The 12,481-nt window shown below is 58.0% G+C and overlaps 1 protein-coding gene across 1 annotated transcript; it reads right to left on the bottom strand.

The window, feature by feature from the left end:
* Positions 1 to 165: 165 nt before the first annotated feature.
* LOC115643430 (DENN domain-containing protein 1B-like) lies at positions 166 to 12,243 on the bottom strand. Its single transcript, XM_030547460.1, has 10 exons — positions 12,028 to 12,243; positions 10,759 to 10,823; positions 6,813 to 6,856; positions 6,180 to 6,229; positions 5,169 to 5,288; positions 4,577 to 4,646; positions 4,360 to 4,440; positions 1,918 to 2,013; positions 1,519 to 1,572; positions 166 to 378 (listed from the first exon to the last, which is right to left on the bottom strand). The coding sequence occupies exons 1-10, from the start codon at positions 12,042 to 12,044 to the stop codon at positions 166 to 168; spliced, it is 810 nt and encodes a 269-aa protein (XP_030403320.1). The 5' UTR covers positions 12,045 to 12,243.
* Positions 12,244 to 12,481: the final 238 nt, after the last annotated feature.

Here is a 12,481-nt window from a genome sequence, read left to right as displayed (position 1 = left end):
GCCTGAAGAAATGTCCTGTATATTCTGGGGTGTCATAAGTCCTGGCCCTAGGGCATAGTGGGTTGTGTGCGTGGGCCAGGGCACCTCCCCCTGACCAATACCCCCAGGGCCCCTGCCAAGGCATGTCCCTGCGCCCCCACTGGATGCATGTGCCAGGGCACATCCTCACACCCCCTCCTTCATGCATGTGCCAGGGCACATCCCTGCGAACTCCCCAGTGGGCGTGTGCCCGTGCACAGCTGAGTGCACCCCCCCAGTGCCCCTCACCGTGCTGAGCTTGCTGGAGGTGAGCAGGATGCGCCGCTCGTACAGCATGCTCCCGTACAGCTGCAGCATGTTGGGCACATCCACGGCCACCACAAACTCCGTCAGGTTCCGCTGCGGGCAGAGGCCGGGGCAGAAGTTAGAGGTGCCGGGCTACCCCCTCTTCCCCTTCTTCCCATCTCCCCCTCTGTCCTTCCTGACGCAGTGCACTCCCCACTTCAACACAATGCATGCCCCTCCCCCTCCTGCAGTGCCTTGTGCTCTCCCCTCCCCCACTCTGCAGTGTGCTCCACTTTTCCCCTCCCCCACTGCAGCACAGTGAGGAGCCGCTCCCCTTCCTGCAGCGCTGTGCACTCTCCCTGTCCTGCAGTGTAGTGTGCTCTGCCAGTCCCCCATTCTGCAGTGCAGTGAGCTCTCCCCCTCCTGCAGCGCAGTGCACTCTCCCCCTCCTGCAGTGTAGTGTGCTTTGCCACTCCCCCCATTCTGCAGTGCAGTGAGCTCTCCCCCTCCTGCAGCGCAGTGCACTCTCCCCCTCCTGCAGTGTAGTGTGCTCTGCTACTGCCCCCATTCTGCAGTGCACTGAGCTCTCCTCCTCCTGCAAAGCAGTGAGCTCTCCCCCTCCTGCAGTGCATTGCGCTCTCCCCTTCCTGCAGTGTAGTGTGCTCTGCCACTCCCCCCATTCTGCAGTGCAGTGAGCTCTCCCCCTCCTGCAGCGCAGTGCGCTCTCCCCTTCCTGAAGTGTAGTGTGCTCTGCTACTGCCCCCATTCTGCAGTGCAATGAGCTCTCCTCCTCCTGCAAAGCAGTGAGCTCTCCCCCTCCTGCAGTGCAGTGAGCTCTCCCCTTCCTGCAGCACAGTGCACTCTCCCCCTCCTGCAGTGCAGTGTGCTCTGCCACTCCCCCCATTCTGCAGTGCAGTGAGCTCTCCCATCCCCCCACTCTGCAGCGCACTCCTCCTCCCCCTCCTGCAGGACAGTGTCCTCTCCCCTCTCCCTCCTGCAATGCAATGCACTCCAGCCCCTACTCTGCAGCATGCTGTGCTGTCCCCCTCGGCCCCCTGCCTATCCCACCCTGCCCCCGTGCAGTGTAATGCACCCCCTCCTCTCCCTGCACTGCTTGCATTCAGTCGCCCTGCAGTGTTCTCCCCCCACTGCCACTCAGTACCAGGGCACCTCCCCATTCCACTGCCTCTGCTCTTCACACCCCTGAATCAGCCCCCAAACCTGCCCGTCCCGGGAGGGGGTGCAGGGACTTACGCTCTCCGGGATGGTAGGCAGGCTGCCGAGGTCCGGGGCAATGAAGTAGGAGGGCTGTAATGGAGAAGGGGGGTGGCATTAGCACGGCCCCTGCCACCAGGGGGCACCGTGCTGCAGAGTTAGTGCTGTTCACCCAAGCCACACAGGGTTAATCATCATTAAGCTTGTAATTAGTTGGCGGCTGAGTTTGCTCCCCTGGTTAGAGAGGGGAGAAGATTCGGGGGTCCTCTTCTTCCAGGTGCACAGTTTGCCCGTCCTCCCCAGCTGCCCTCTAGTGCCACCAGTTAGGGGTGATCATACCGCCCGGTGGGGGGCGGGGGGGACCGCACACTGTCAGGGATCGCTCGGTTAGTCGGCACACTCCAGCTGGTTAAAATTGGGCGGAGTTTCCCGACTCACCGACTCGGTCCCGCCCGCCGGCTCCCGGCTCTGGTCTCTGTGTCGGCCATTCAGAAAGCTGCCGGTGCTTATTCTCAGTTTGTTCAACTTCTGGTCCTTGTGGGACAACAAGGGTATTAAAATATAGAGACGTGCGTGCGCACCATCAGCGGGACAACCATGCACCTTAGTGTGATGAGGGGGCTTGGTTGGTGGGGTCCGGAGAATTAAGAGATTTTAATGCCAAAATGCCATAAAACTTCCCCCAAATAATTCTCAGATCAGACCTTTTAGAGAAACAACCCATGAGAACATATTGGTCCATCTAGCTCAGTATCCTGTCTCCGACAGTGGCCAGAGATTCAGGGGGAGTGTACAAAACAGGACAAATTTGGAGAAATACACCCCCGTCATCCCCTCTTGATTTCTGGGAGTCAGATATAGGGTCGCCTCAAGCATGGGGTTACATCCCTGACCTTGGCTAATAGTCATCGATGGACCTAGGCTCCATGAACGTCTCTAGTTCTTTTTTTAAACCTAGTTATGCTCATGGCCATCCCAACATACCAAGGCAGTGAGTTCCACCGGTTAATTGTGTGTTGCAAAAAAAAAAAATACTTCCTCTTGCTTGAACTAAATCTGCTGCCTGTTCATTTCATCGCGTGACCCCTGGTTTTTGTATTGTGGGAAAAGCTAAATATCAGTTCTCCATTCACTTGTTTCCACACACGTATGCCTTATTTCCAGTCTGAACCTGGCGAGCCTCAACTCCCGGGCACTGGATCTTGTTAGCCCTTTTGCCCCTAGATTGAAGAGCCATGATTTTTCAATGGAAAATTGTGTTTTCGACTAAATGGATTCCCCCCCCACCGAACACATCTGCTTCCCCTGGAAAGTGTCACTATCTTGTCAAAATACCCCAATCTGAAATATTTTTGCCCCAAACCAAAATGTGTCAACTCAAAATGGCACCTTGGTGTCTCATGGGAGTTGTAGTTCGGGTGTCTCGTGTTACTGGTCTCCACTGTAGGAAGGACTCTGTGGCTTGACTACATCTCCCAGGATGCACCACAGCTGAGGACTCTTAGGTCACACCCCTAACCTTCACTACGAGGGGAGAAGGTGGTGCATCCTGGGAGATGTAGTCCAACCAAGGAGCTGGCCCATAGAGAATAGGTGCCTGCGCACGTCAACTACAACTCATGCAAGGCCCCTCAGCACTAGTTTGAATTGAAATATTTTGGTTTTTAGCCAAGAAGTCGAATATTTTCTGCAGAAAATTTGGTGGAAAAGCTAAAAATTTTGATTGGCAAAATTTTGCTAAGGGGGAAAGAAATCAGCAATTTACTTTCCAACTAGTTGTAAGTTTTACCCTGCTCCAAAGCTTAGTCAGACTGAAGGTGGGAATCCCAGAATCTGTGTGTTCAATTCCCACCTCTCCAGAGTCTGGCATGGGCCAGATCTCATCCCCCTAGTCTATATTGTCCCCCATGCACCAAGAAGCCCCAACACCGGCTCTGCATTAATTTCAGAATCTGGTTCAAAATCACGATCCTCCCTGCAGGTGCCTCTCTCTTCACAGCTCTGCGTCAATGCCACAGATGTAGGGCCCTACATTTCACAGCTTTGAAAAATGCATCATGGACTGTGAAATCTGGTCTCCCCCAAGAAATCTGGCTATTGTAGGGGGGTCGCGGTATTGCCACCCTTGCTTCTGCACTGCCTTCAGAACTGGGTGGCCTGAGTGAGGGCTGCTGGCCAGGAGCCCAGCTCTGAAGGCCGTGCCCCAACATCAGCAGCACAGAAGTGAGGGTGGCATGGTCACGTGGTGTGTTTGTGGGTGTCACTTTTGGGAGGGGGAAGGGCTGGTCTACGGGTTGGCGACCACCCAGGGCATTATGGTTGGGGATGGAGGGTCACTATACCCCCCTGTCCATGCACACACACACAGAGCCAGCCCAAGGTCCCTTTAACCCTTCAGCAATGGCCTGGAGCAGGGAGGGTTGGGCGTACCCCGGCTGGAGGCTCCAGTTACTAGTCCTGGCTGGGCTGGGGAAGGACCAGACTTCCTCTTCCCCTGCATGGAACATTCCCGGGGCCAGGTCAGACCCACTTACAGGACCATCCCCCCCATCGACTGTAGGAAGCTCTGCAGCTGCTGGCTGGGAGCACAGCTCTGAAGGTAGCACCTCTCCCAGCAGCAGTGCAGAAGTGAAGGTGGCAACCCCCTACAATAGCCTTGCGACCCCCCCACAACCACTTCTGGGTCGGGACCCCCACGGTTTCAACACCACAAAATTACAGATTTACATATCAGAAACCGTGACATTCATGATTTTTTTAATCCTACGACCGTGAAATTTACCAAAATGGATGGTGAATTTGGTAGCGCCCTGTACAGATGGATCATGGACCGGGAGGGAAGGCAGTGCCCCCTGTGAGAAAGACTGAGCTGATACTTACAAATTCTAGGTTGACGGGGCTGTTCAGCTGGGGCACCGGGTGGCAATAGAGGGCAGAGAGGAGCTCGGTCAGTTCGTTCAGCTGATGGGGAGAGAGGAAAGATGAAACGGATCTGTCCAAATGGAGCTGGGGTCAAGGGAGTGACAAGATGATCAGGATGTAGCGAGACTGGGGGTGGAGGTAGCCACCGAAAAGGACCCAGGAGTCCTAGGCTCACCTGCTCCTTGGCTAAGTGGTCGGCAATGTTGTTGAGGATCTTGTAGAAAACTTCAAACCACGGCAGGTAACTGAGAAAATGGAGAAGCCGGGGGGCAGTTTATTGTCTGTGTTAGGGTAGCCACTAGGGGACCCATCCTGCCGGGTGCTGAACAGACTCCGAGTGAGAGAGAGTCTGTGCCCCGAAGAGCTCAGGGTCTGAACAGACAAAGGAAGGGTTGTTCCCCCTGAGGTACAGAGCGATGAAGTGACTGAGGAGCAGCTGCTTCTGGGGTGGGACACGGGAGCTGTTTATACAGGGATCCTTCACTCAGCGTTGAGATGCGGCTGCCTCTGGGGTGGGGCGCAGGGGCTGTTTATACAGGGATCCTTCGCCCGGTGCTGAGTGAAGAAGAACCCTAAATCCAGGGTTCCACTGGAATAGAAGCAATTGACGGAGCAGGAATTTGGCAGAACGGGGGGTTGATACATCGGCCGGGATCGTGGTTTTATATCTGCTCTGAAGCACAGCGCCTGCAGCAGCCTGGCGGCCCCTAGTGCACCTAACACTAACAGGGAGCCCCCACCCCACTCCCAGCTGCGCGGTGTGGTACCTGAGGATGCAGAGGCAGCTCCGGAAGCCCCCGGCCAGGCGGCAGAACCCGAAGCGCTGGTTCCCCTCCAGGTCGGTCAGGGCGAAGGTGAAGTTCTGCACCACGGAGCTCTCCTTTACCCTGCGGGGGCAAGGGGGCACCCGGTGAGACCGACGGGAGAGGAGGAAGCTAATGGCCGGCCCCAGCCCCCTGCCATCCCAGCCTGGGCCTGGGTTGGGAGCCAGGACTCCTAGGTTCTACACCCAGCTCGGGGAGGGGAGTCTAGTGGGTTAGAGAGGGGTTGGGAGCCAGGACTCCTGGGTTCTACCCCCAGCCCTGGGAGGGGAGTGAGGTCTAGTGGGTTAGAGAGGGGTTGGGAGCCAGGACTCCTGGGTTCTACCCCCAGCTCGGGGAGGGGAGTGGAGTGGAGTGGAGTGGAGTGGAGTCTAATGGGTTAGAGAGGGGTTGGGAGCCAGGACTCCTGGGTTCTGCCCCCAGCTCTGGGAGGGGAGTGAGGTCTAGTGGTTCGAATACCACTGCTGGGCCCAACTGTGGTGTATTGGGCTCACTGGGCCTGATCCTGCCAGGTGCTCAGCACCTTCCTCTCCCTTTCACCCTCCTCCTGAGCACAGGGTGAGGGAAGCTGGCCCTCAGCCCTTACTGCTTCCTGCATTAGACACCGCCCAGGGACGCCTATGGCCTGACCCGTGGCTACTTTCCCCTGCTGACAGCCATGAGCCACTGACCGCGGGGTGGAACGGCTGCTGTCCCCAGCCAGCAGGTGTAGACCAAGGGAAGTGAAAGCACCTGATCAGATTGGCCTGAATGCTGCAGGATCAAGATGCCTCCAGGCTCCACCACAGCTGCCCCTGGCCCCCACCAGCCCAGACTGGACAGGGGCAATTGGGTCTCATGCAGCATGGGACCGTGCCTTATAGACTGAAGAGATTTACTGGGCGGAGGAGACCCCAGGACAGATCTCCATGCCCCCATCCCCCGTGCACGTGCACAGACTGACGCGCAGCCGTGTACCTCTCTATGTCGAAGGGGAAGCAGAATTTGGGCAGCATCTGGATGGATTCCTGGAGAAGGCAAGGTGAAAATTACACATACCTGCCCTGAGTGCAGAGATCACAGAGACCCAGCACACCAGATGAGGGCGAAGGCAAGATTGTCTTTATTTCCTGTCTGCTCTTTCCCCCCGCCTGGAGGGAAAGACCCCCTAGGGCCAAAAAGCCCCATCAAACACCCCAGCCCTTGCAACAGATGAGAAGCCAGGGCTGAGCTGCGAGGGATTTAAGGGGGATTCTTATGACCCAGGCGGCTGGATGCAGACAGCCCCCGTGGTTCTCGCTGGTTTAATCCGCAAGACAGGCCCATGAGTCTGATCCGGGATGGGAGGGCAACATGGGTCTGTGGGTCTGAGCAAGGGGGCAGGGAGGGGAAGAGCGCAGGCTAGCTGGGCCCATGGGTGTGATCTCTTGGCAGGGGGGATACTGGGTTAGATGCACATTGGGCAGATTAAGCCCAGATCCATGGCGCCGGGCCCACACACCAGCCTGACCCCAACACACAGTGGGGTGAGCAGCTGATGCTCAACTGGCCTCCACTGGCACAGGGGAAACATGGTGCTTGGCAGAGGGTGCGCAGAAGCGAGGTGCAGACCTGGTCATCGAACTCCTCCGGGAACTGCCTCAGCACCTGGGGGTCTGTGGGGAAAACAGAGATAAAGCCGTGATGATACCCCTGCCCCCCAGGTCCCCAAGCCCCTGCCAATGCTCCCTGAGTCCCACAACCTCCCTGTCATAGGTTTTACCCCCACTCTGTTTATAACACTCCCTCACCAGTGGGGAGTAGGGAGAGGAAGTGACTTGTCCAAAGACAGTGTCAGAGCCAGGAATACTACCCAGGAGTCCTGGCTCCCCTGCTCTAACCACTAGACACCACTCCCCACCCAGAACCAGGAATAGAACCAGGGAGTCCTGGCTCCCCCGCTCTAACCACTAGACATCACTCCCCACCCAGAGCCAGGAATAGAACCAGGGAGTCCTGGCTCCCCCGCTCTAACCACTAGACCTTACTCCCCACCCAGAACCAGGAATAGAACCCAAGAGTCCTGGCTCCCTTGTTCTAATCACTAGACCCCACTCCCTACTCAGAGCCAGGAATAGAACCAAGGAGTCCTGGCTCTCAGCTCCCCCTGAACCCCAAACCATTTCATAAAGGCCACTGAGCAGCACCACTGGATGGTAATGACTTTAGGATACTACTAGAGAGGCCTGGCTTTGAACTTGTAACCCAGAGGGGAAATACCCTGTTATCCCATTCCCTGACCCCTAAGAGCTAGCCAGTCCCCCTGCCTAGGGAACAGATCAGAGTTGGCACCCCTAGATGAGAGCAGCTCCACATCCCATCCTTCCCCCACAGCCAACCAGTCCCACCAACTGAGAGCTGGATCAGAGCCTCCGAGAGGGGAAAGGTCCCGTATGCCATTCTCCAACCTCCTGGAGCCAGCCAGGCCTCCAGAACAGCACTCTGGAGGGGAAAGGCCCTGTATCTAGTGCGGCAGGGGGGCGGGATAGCAGGCTGGGTGGGCCCATGGGTCTGACTGGGGTCACAGGGGGGCAGGATACCAGGCTGAGTGGGCCCATGGGTCTAAGTGGGGTAACGGGGGCAGGATAGCAGGCTGGGTGGGCCCATGGGTCTGACTGGGGTACCAGGGGGGCGGGATACCAGGCTGGGTGGGCCCACGGGTCTGAGTGGGGTAATGGGGGCAGGATACCAGGCTGGGTGGGCCCATGGGTCTGACTGGGGTACCAGGGGGGCGGGATACCAGGCTGGGTGGGCCACAGGTCTGAGTGGGGTAATGGGGGCGGGATACCAGGCTGGGTGGGCCCACGGGTCTGAGTGGGGTAATGGGGGCGGGATACCAGGCTGGGTGGGCCACAGGTCTGAGTGGGGTAATGGGGGTGGGATACCAGGCTGGGTGGGCCCATGGGTCTGACTGGGGTAATGAGGTGGGAGGAGATACCAGGCTGGGTGGGCCCATGGGTCTGACTGAGGTAACCGGGTGGGTCCATGGGTCTGACTGGGGTCACAGAGGGGCAGGATACCAGGCTGGGTGGGCTCACAGGTCTGAGTGGGGTAACGGGGGCGGGATACCAGGCTGGGTGGGCCCATGGGTCTGACTGAGGTAACTGGGTGGGTCCATGGGTCTGACTGGGGTCACAGGGGGGCAGGATACCAGGCTGGGTGGGCTCACAGGTCTGAGTGGGGTAACGGGGGCGGGATACCAGGCTAGATGGGCCCATGGGTCTGGCTGGGGTAACGGGGGGTGGGGGGGATACCAGGCTGGGTGGGCCCATGGGTCTGACTAGGGTAATGGGATAGGGGGGATACCAGGCTGGGTGGGCCCATGGGTCTGACTGAGGTAACCGGGTGGGTCCATGGGTCTGACTGGGGTCACAGAGGGGCAGGATACCAGGCTGGGTGGGCTCACAGGTCTGAGTGGGGTAACGGGGGCGGGATACCAGGCTAGATGGGCCCATGGGTCTGGCTGGGGTACCAGGGGGGTGGCCCCACTGCTCGGAGCTGCTTGGGCCATGGGGGTCGGACACTGGAGGGGACTCAGTCCGGGAGAAGCCGCCCTGGCAGCCGGGGACCGTTTGGGTCCGAAGGTCCTAGGAGGCGAGTGATGCACACAGGTCCCCGGGGGAGCCGGGGGCTCGGGGGTGTCAGTCTCTGCACCTGGATTCTTTAGTGGACCGTACCCCACCCCCAGAGCAGCCTCCCACTGGGACAGCTCCCCCCCTCTCCCCAGCAGGTAGCACTCAGGAGCATGACTTCCCACTATCCCCATGCAGGGCAGGATGCCCCCCCACCCCTCCGCTGCTCCGCACCAGACACGGTAGCTGCCTCCACCTCCCGCCTCGCCACTTCCTGTGGCTGCTGAGAGCGGCCCAGACGGAAGGGCCCTTTGGCTCTGCGTGGGTGTGGGGGGCGCACCTCTGAACCCAGGCCTTGCCCTGCCCATGGAGCCGGCTCCCTACCCCCAGCAGGAGGATGGGGAAGGGGTTTCTGGTTCCCCAGGACCTCACAGTAACCCCACTGTGAGCTGTGTTGTAAGCCTATACAGCAATTCTTCACCCCGTGCCAAGATGCAACCATCTCTGGGATGCCATTTGGCAGCTGTTTACCTAAGGATCCCTTGCCTGGTGCTGAGATGCAACCACCTCTGGGGTGGGGTGCAGGGGCTGTTTATACAGGGATCCCTGCCCGGGGCTGAAATACAGCCACTTTGGGGGTGGGACACAGGGGGCTGTTTATACAAGGATCCCTCACTCAGCGCTGAGATGCAGCTGCCTCTGGGGTGGGGCGCGGGGGGTTGTTTACACTGAGATCCCTCGCCTGGTCCTGAGAGGCAGCCACCTCTGGGGTGGGACGCAGAGGGCAGTTTACACAGGGATCCTTTGCCCGGCGCTGAGGGGCAGCCATTTCTGGGGTAGGATGCAAGGGCTGTTGAAGAGCCAGATATAGCAGGAAGTGAACAACAGTTTCCAGGACAAGAAAACTGCAGGAGGATTTCGGGAGGCAGAACAGAATAAACTACAGACAGGATGTGGGATAAACACCTCAGCTCTTGCACACACAACACACACACAAACAGTGCTAGGGAAGCTATCAATTCTATCACCACCCTGGGGCGGTGGGGCCCACAGGGACTGCAAGGGGAGGGCACCCCCTACTGAGCCCTCCCATCCCAATTCCTGCAGCACCCCACCCCCTAGCACCATGCTGGGGTATTGGAGTCATAGTGACTCCAAGGGACATAGCCCTCCTGTTCCCCTATCACCCTGCAGCACCCTCACCCTACCACAGGCTTTGCTGGACCCTGCTTGGCTCAGAGGAAATCCCCACCCGAGGTCAGACAGCTGAAGGCTCTTCATGTCTCCCCTGAACTGCAGCTGCCAAACCCATCCCAAATGGGGTCCTTCGTGAAGACAACCCCCCATAAATGCCACAGGATGGCCCTTATTTCCATGGGTCTTTAGGCTCACAGAGCAATGGAAGAGACACGCAGCCACAACTGCTCTAACCACTAGACCCCCCCCACTCCTAGGAAAGAACCCAGGAGTCCTGATTCTCAGTCCCCTCCCCTGCCCCCACTTACACAGCTACACTCCAGAACCCTCCCAGAGCTAGAATAGAACCCTGGCATCCTGACTCCCACAGCCACCCTCTGCTCTAACCATTAGACATCCCACCCATCCTGGAGTTGGAAATAGAACCCAGGAGTCTTGGCTTTGAGCACCACCGCCTTCAATTCCCCTCCCAGAGCTAGGACTAAAATCCAAGAATTTTGACTCCCAGCCCCCCCACTGCTCTAACCATGAGCCCCTGGGACTAGAACTCAGGAGTCCTGACTACCAGACCAGAGATCCACTTTTAGCTCCAGGGAAGGGAGGCTGGATTTGAACCAACAACCTGAAGTTAAGACTCTGGTCTCCATTCACCTCAGCCCTTCCCCTTGCATCCCACCCCCTCTAAGAACACAGATAAACCCCACACCACCCGCCCGCCCCGGCGCTGGCCTCTGGTCTCAGGGACTTACCGTCATCTGCAGAGGTGGGGCAGGCTGCCTCGAAGAACAAATCAAATGTCTTCTGGGGATTTTCCCTGGTGGGAGGAGAAGAGAGGAACCTATAGCCGCTGTCCGGGCTAATGGCTGAGAATGGACACAGCTCCGTGCACAGGATCGTGCTGAGTTGCTCAGCAATCTTAGGCCTATATGCACTGAGGCGCTGGGGAAAACCCTTTCAGGAAGGGACCAATTTAGGCTGCTCAGACTTCTTGTCTCCTGGGGGGGAACACAACTTTTAATGCACAGGCCAGGCACAGCTGGGGGTTGGGCACCCCTTAGGGGACCTGGCGACGGAGCCAGACTCCACATGGAATGGGAACCCCTCACATGGAGATAAGACACATTACTGAGAGCTGGGACCTCTGGGTTCCTGGGAGTTGGATGTAGTGATAAAAGGGGGGGGGCAGGTGTTGGGATTCTGGACTCGTGTTCTAATTCACTCCTGCTCTGTCCTGACTGCCTGAGTGACTTGGGAAAGTCACTCCGTTTCTCCGTGCCTCAGTTTCCCCCCATAAGAGGGCGATGTTACTGCTGACCCTCCTCTCTGAGGGGAGGCTGAATTCATCCATAAGCAGGATGAATCTTTGGCTAGAAGATGCCAAAGGACAGCAACAGGATTAGCCGAAACAGCTCCACAAGTAGGCTAAAAAAAACACCCCTGATGCGCCTCATAATCCTGCCTGTCCCTAGAGGATGGAGGGGAACTCCCCTCCCAGCTGCGGACAACCCCCACCCCTGGCTCCTGCAGTCCTGCCCAGGAGTGTCCAGGGCTGCTCACCTGCCTGGCGAGCTCAAACCTGGCTGTGGTTGCCTGGCTGGTGAACAGCGCTGGAAAGAGATGGGTCCCAAAGCTGGCAAAGCCCAGCCTGCAGCAGGGCCAGCACCTTGTCAAACTAGGGATCCCTGTCCCTGCCAGCCCTTTGCAGCAGCCAGTTCTCCATGGTGTCCCCCGGCCCGAGCCTCCAACCCACCAAAGGGGGAAATCTTCCATCCTGTGTCACTCCCTTCGTGGGGGCCTGAGGCACTGAAACCAGCAAAGACGGGGTGTCTTAAAGGGCCCCATCTGCCCCCCTTGGTGTCTGCCCGGGATCAAAGGTCAATTTCATTTTCTCCACTGATCAGGTAACGATCCAGCAGGTGGGAGGCTGGGGGGGCACCTCTGAGGGGCTGCAAATCCCTTCTGCTAAAGCCCAGGCCCTGCGTGAGATTGGTGCCCAGAGAAAATCAAAGGGATCTTACTTTATCCGTGAGCCCATGGTTCTCACTGCTCATTCCCTGTCACGGTCGCATCCCAGGCTGGCTGCCTCCCATGGGGGTGGTGCCCGTGGCACCTCTGGAGGGTAGATTTCAAGGCCGGGTTGGGTATTAAAAAATAAAAATAAAAAAAAATCTCTATCTCCTTTTTTTTTTTACGGTGCATCTACAAAACTATGAAAAAATTGCTCTCTTGTTGCTTCAGAGCTTCCTGTGTGGCTTTTCGTTAGAGGAAGTCTGAGCACTGTGACACCCAATGGGGACCCGGCAGGCTGGGGCGGCTGGGGGGAGGGTGCACTGTGCCGCCTGATGGGGAGGCCGGGAGGGCCGGTTTTGCCCTCATTGGAGGAGACATCTCTGATCCGTTGCCCTGCTTTTCGGACCCTCAGCCGCAGATCGCAGCAGATCCCACATGCTGAGCAGGCTGGGGCATTGCAGG

Source organism: Gopherus evgoodei, unplaced genomic scaffold, assembly GCF_007399415.2.
Source record: "Gopherus evgoodei ecotype Sinaloan lineage unplaced genomic scaffold, rGopEvg1_v1.p scaffold_59_arrow_ctg1, whole genome shotgun sequence".
Classification (NCBI taxonomy): domain Eukaryota; kingdom Metazoa; phylum Chordata; order Testudines; family Testudinidae; genus Gopherus; species Gopherus evgoodei.
This window is presented reverse-complemented; position numbering and strand designations above follow the sequence as displayed.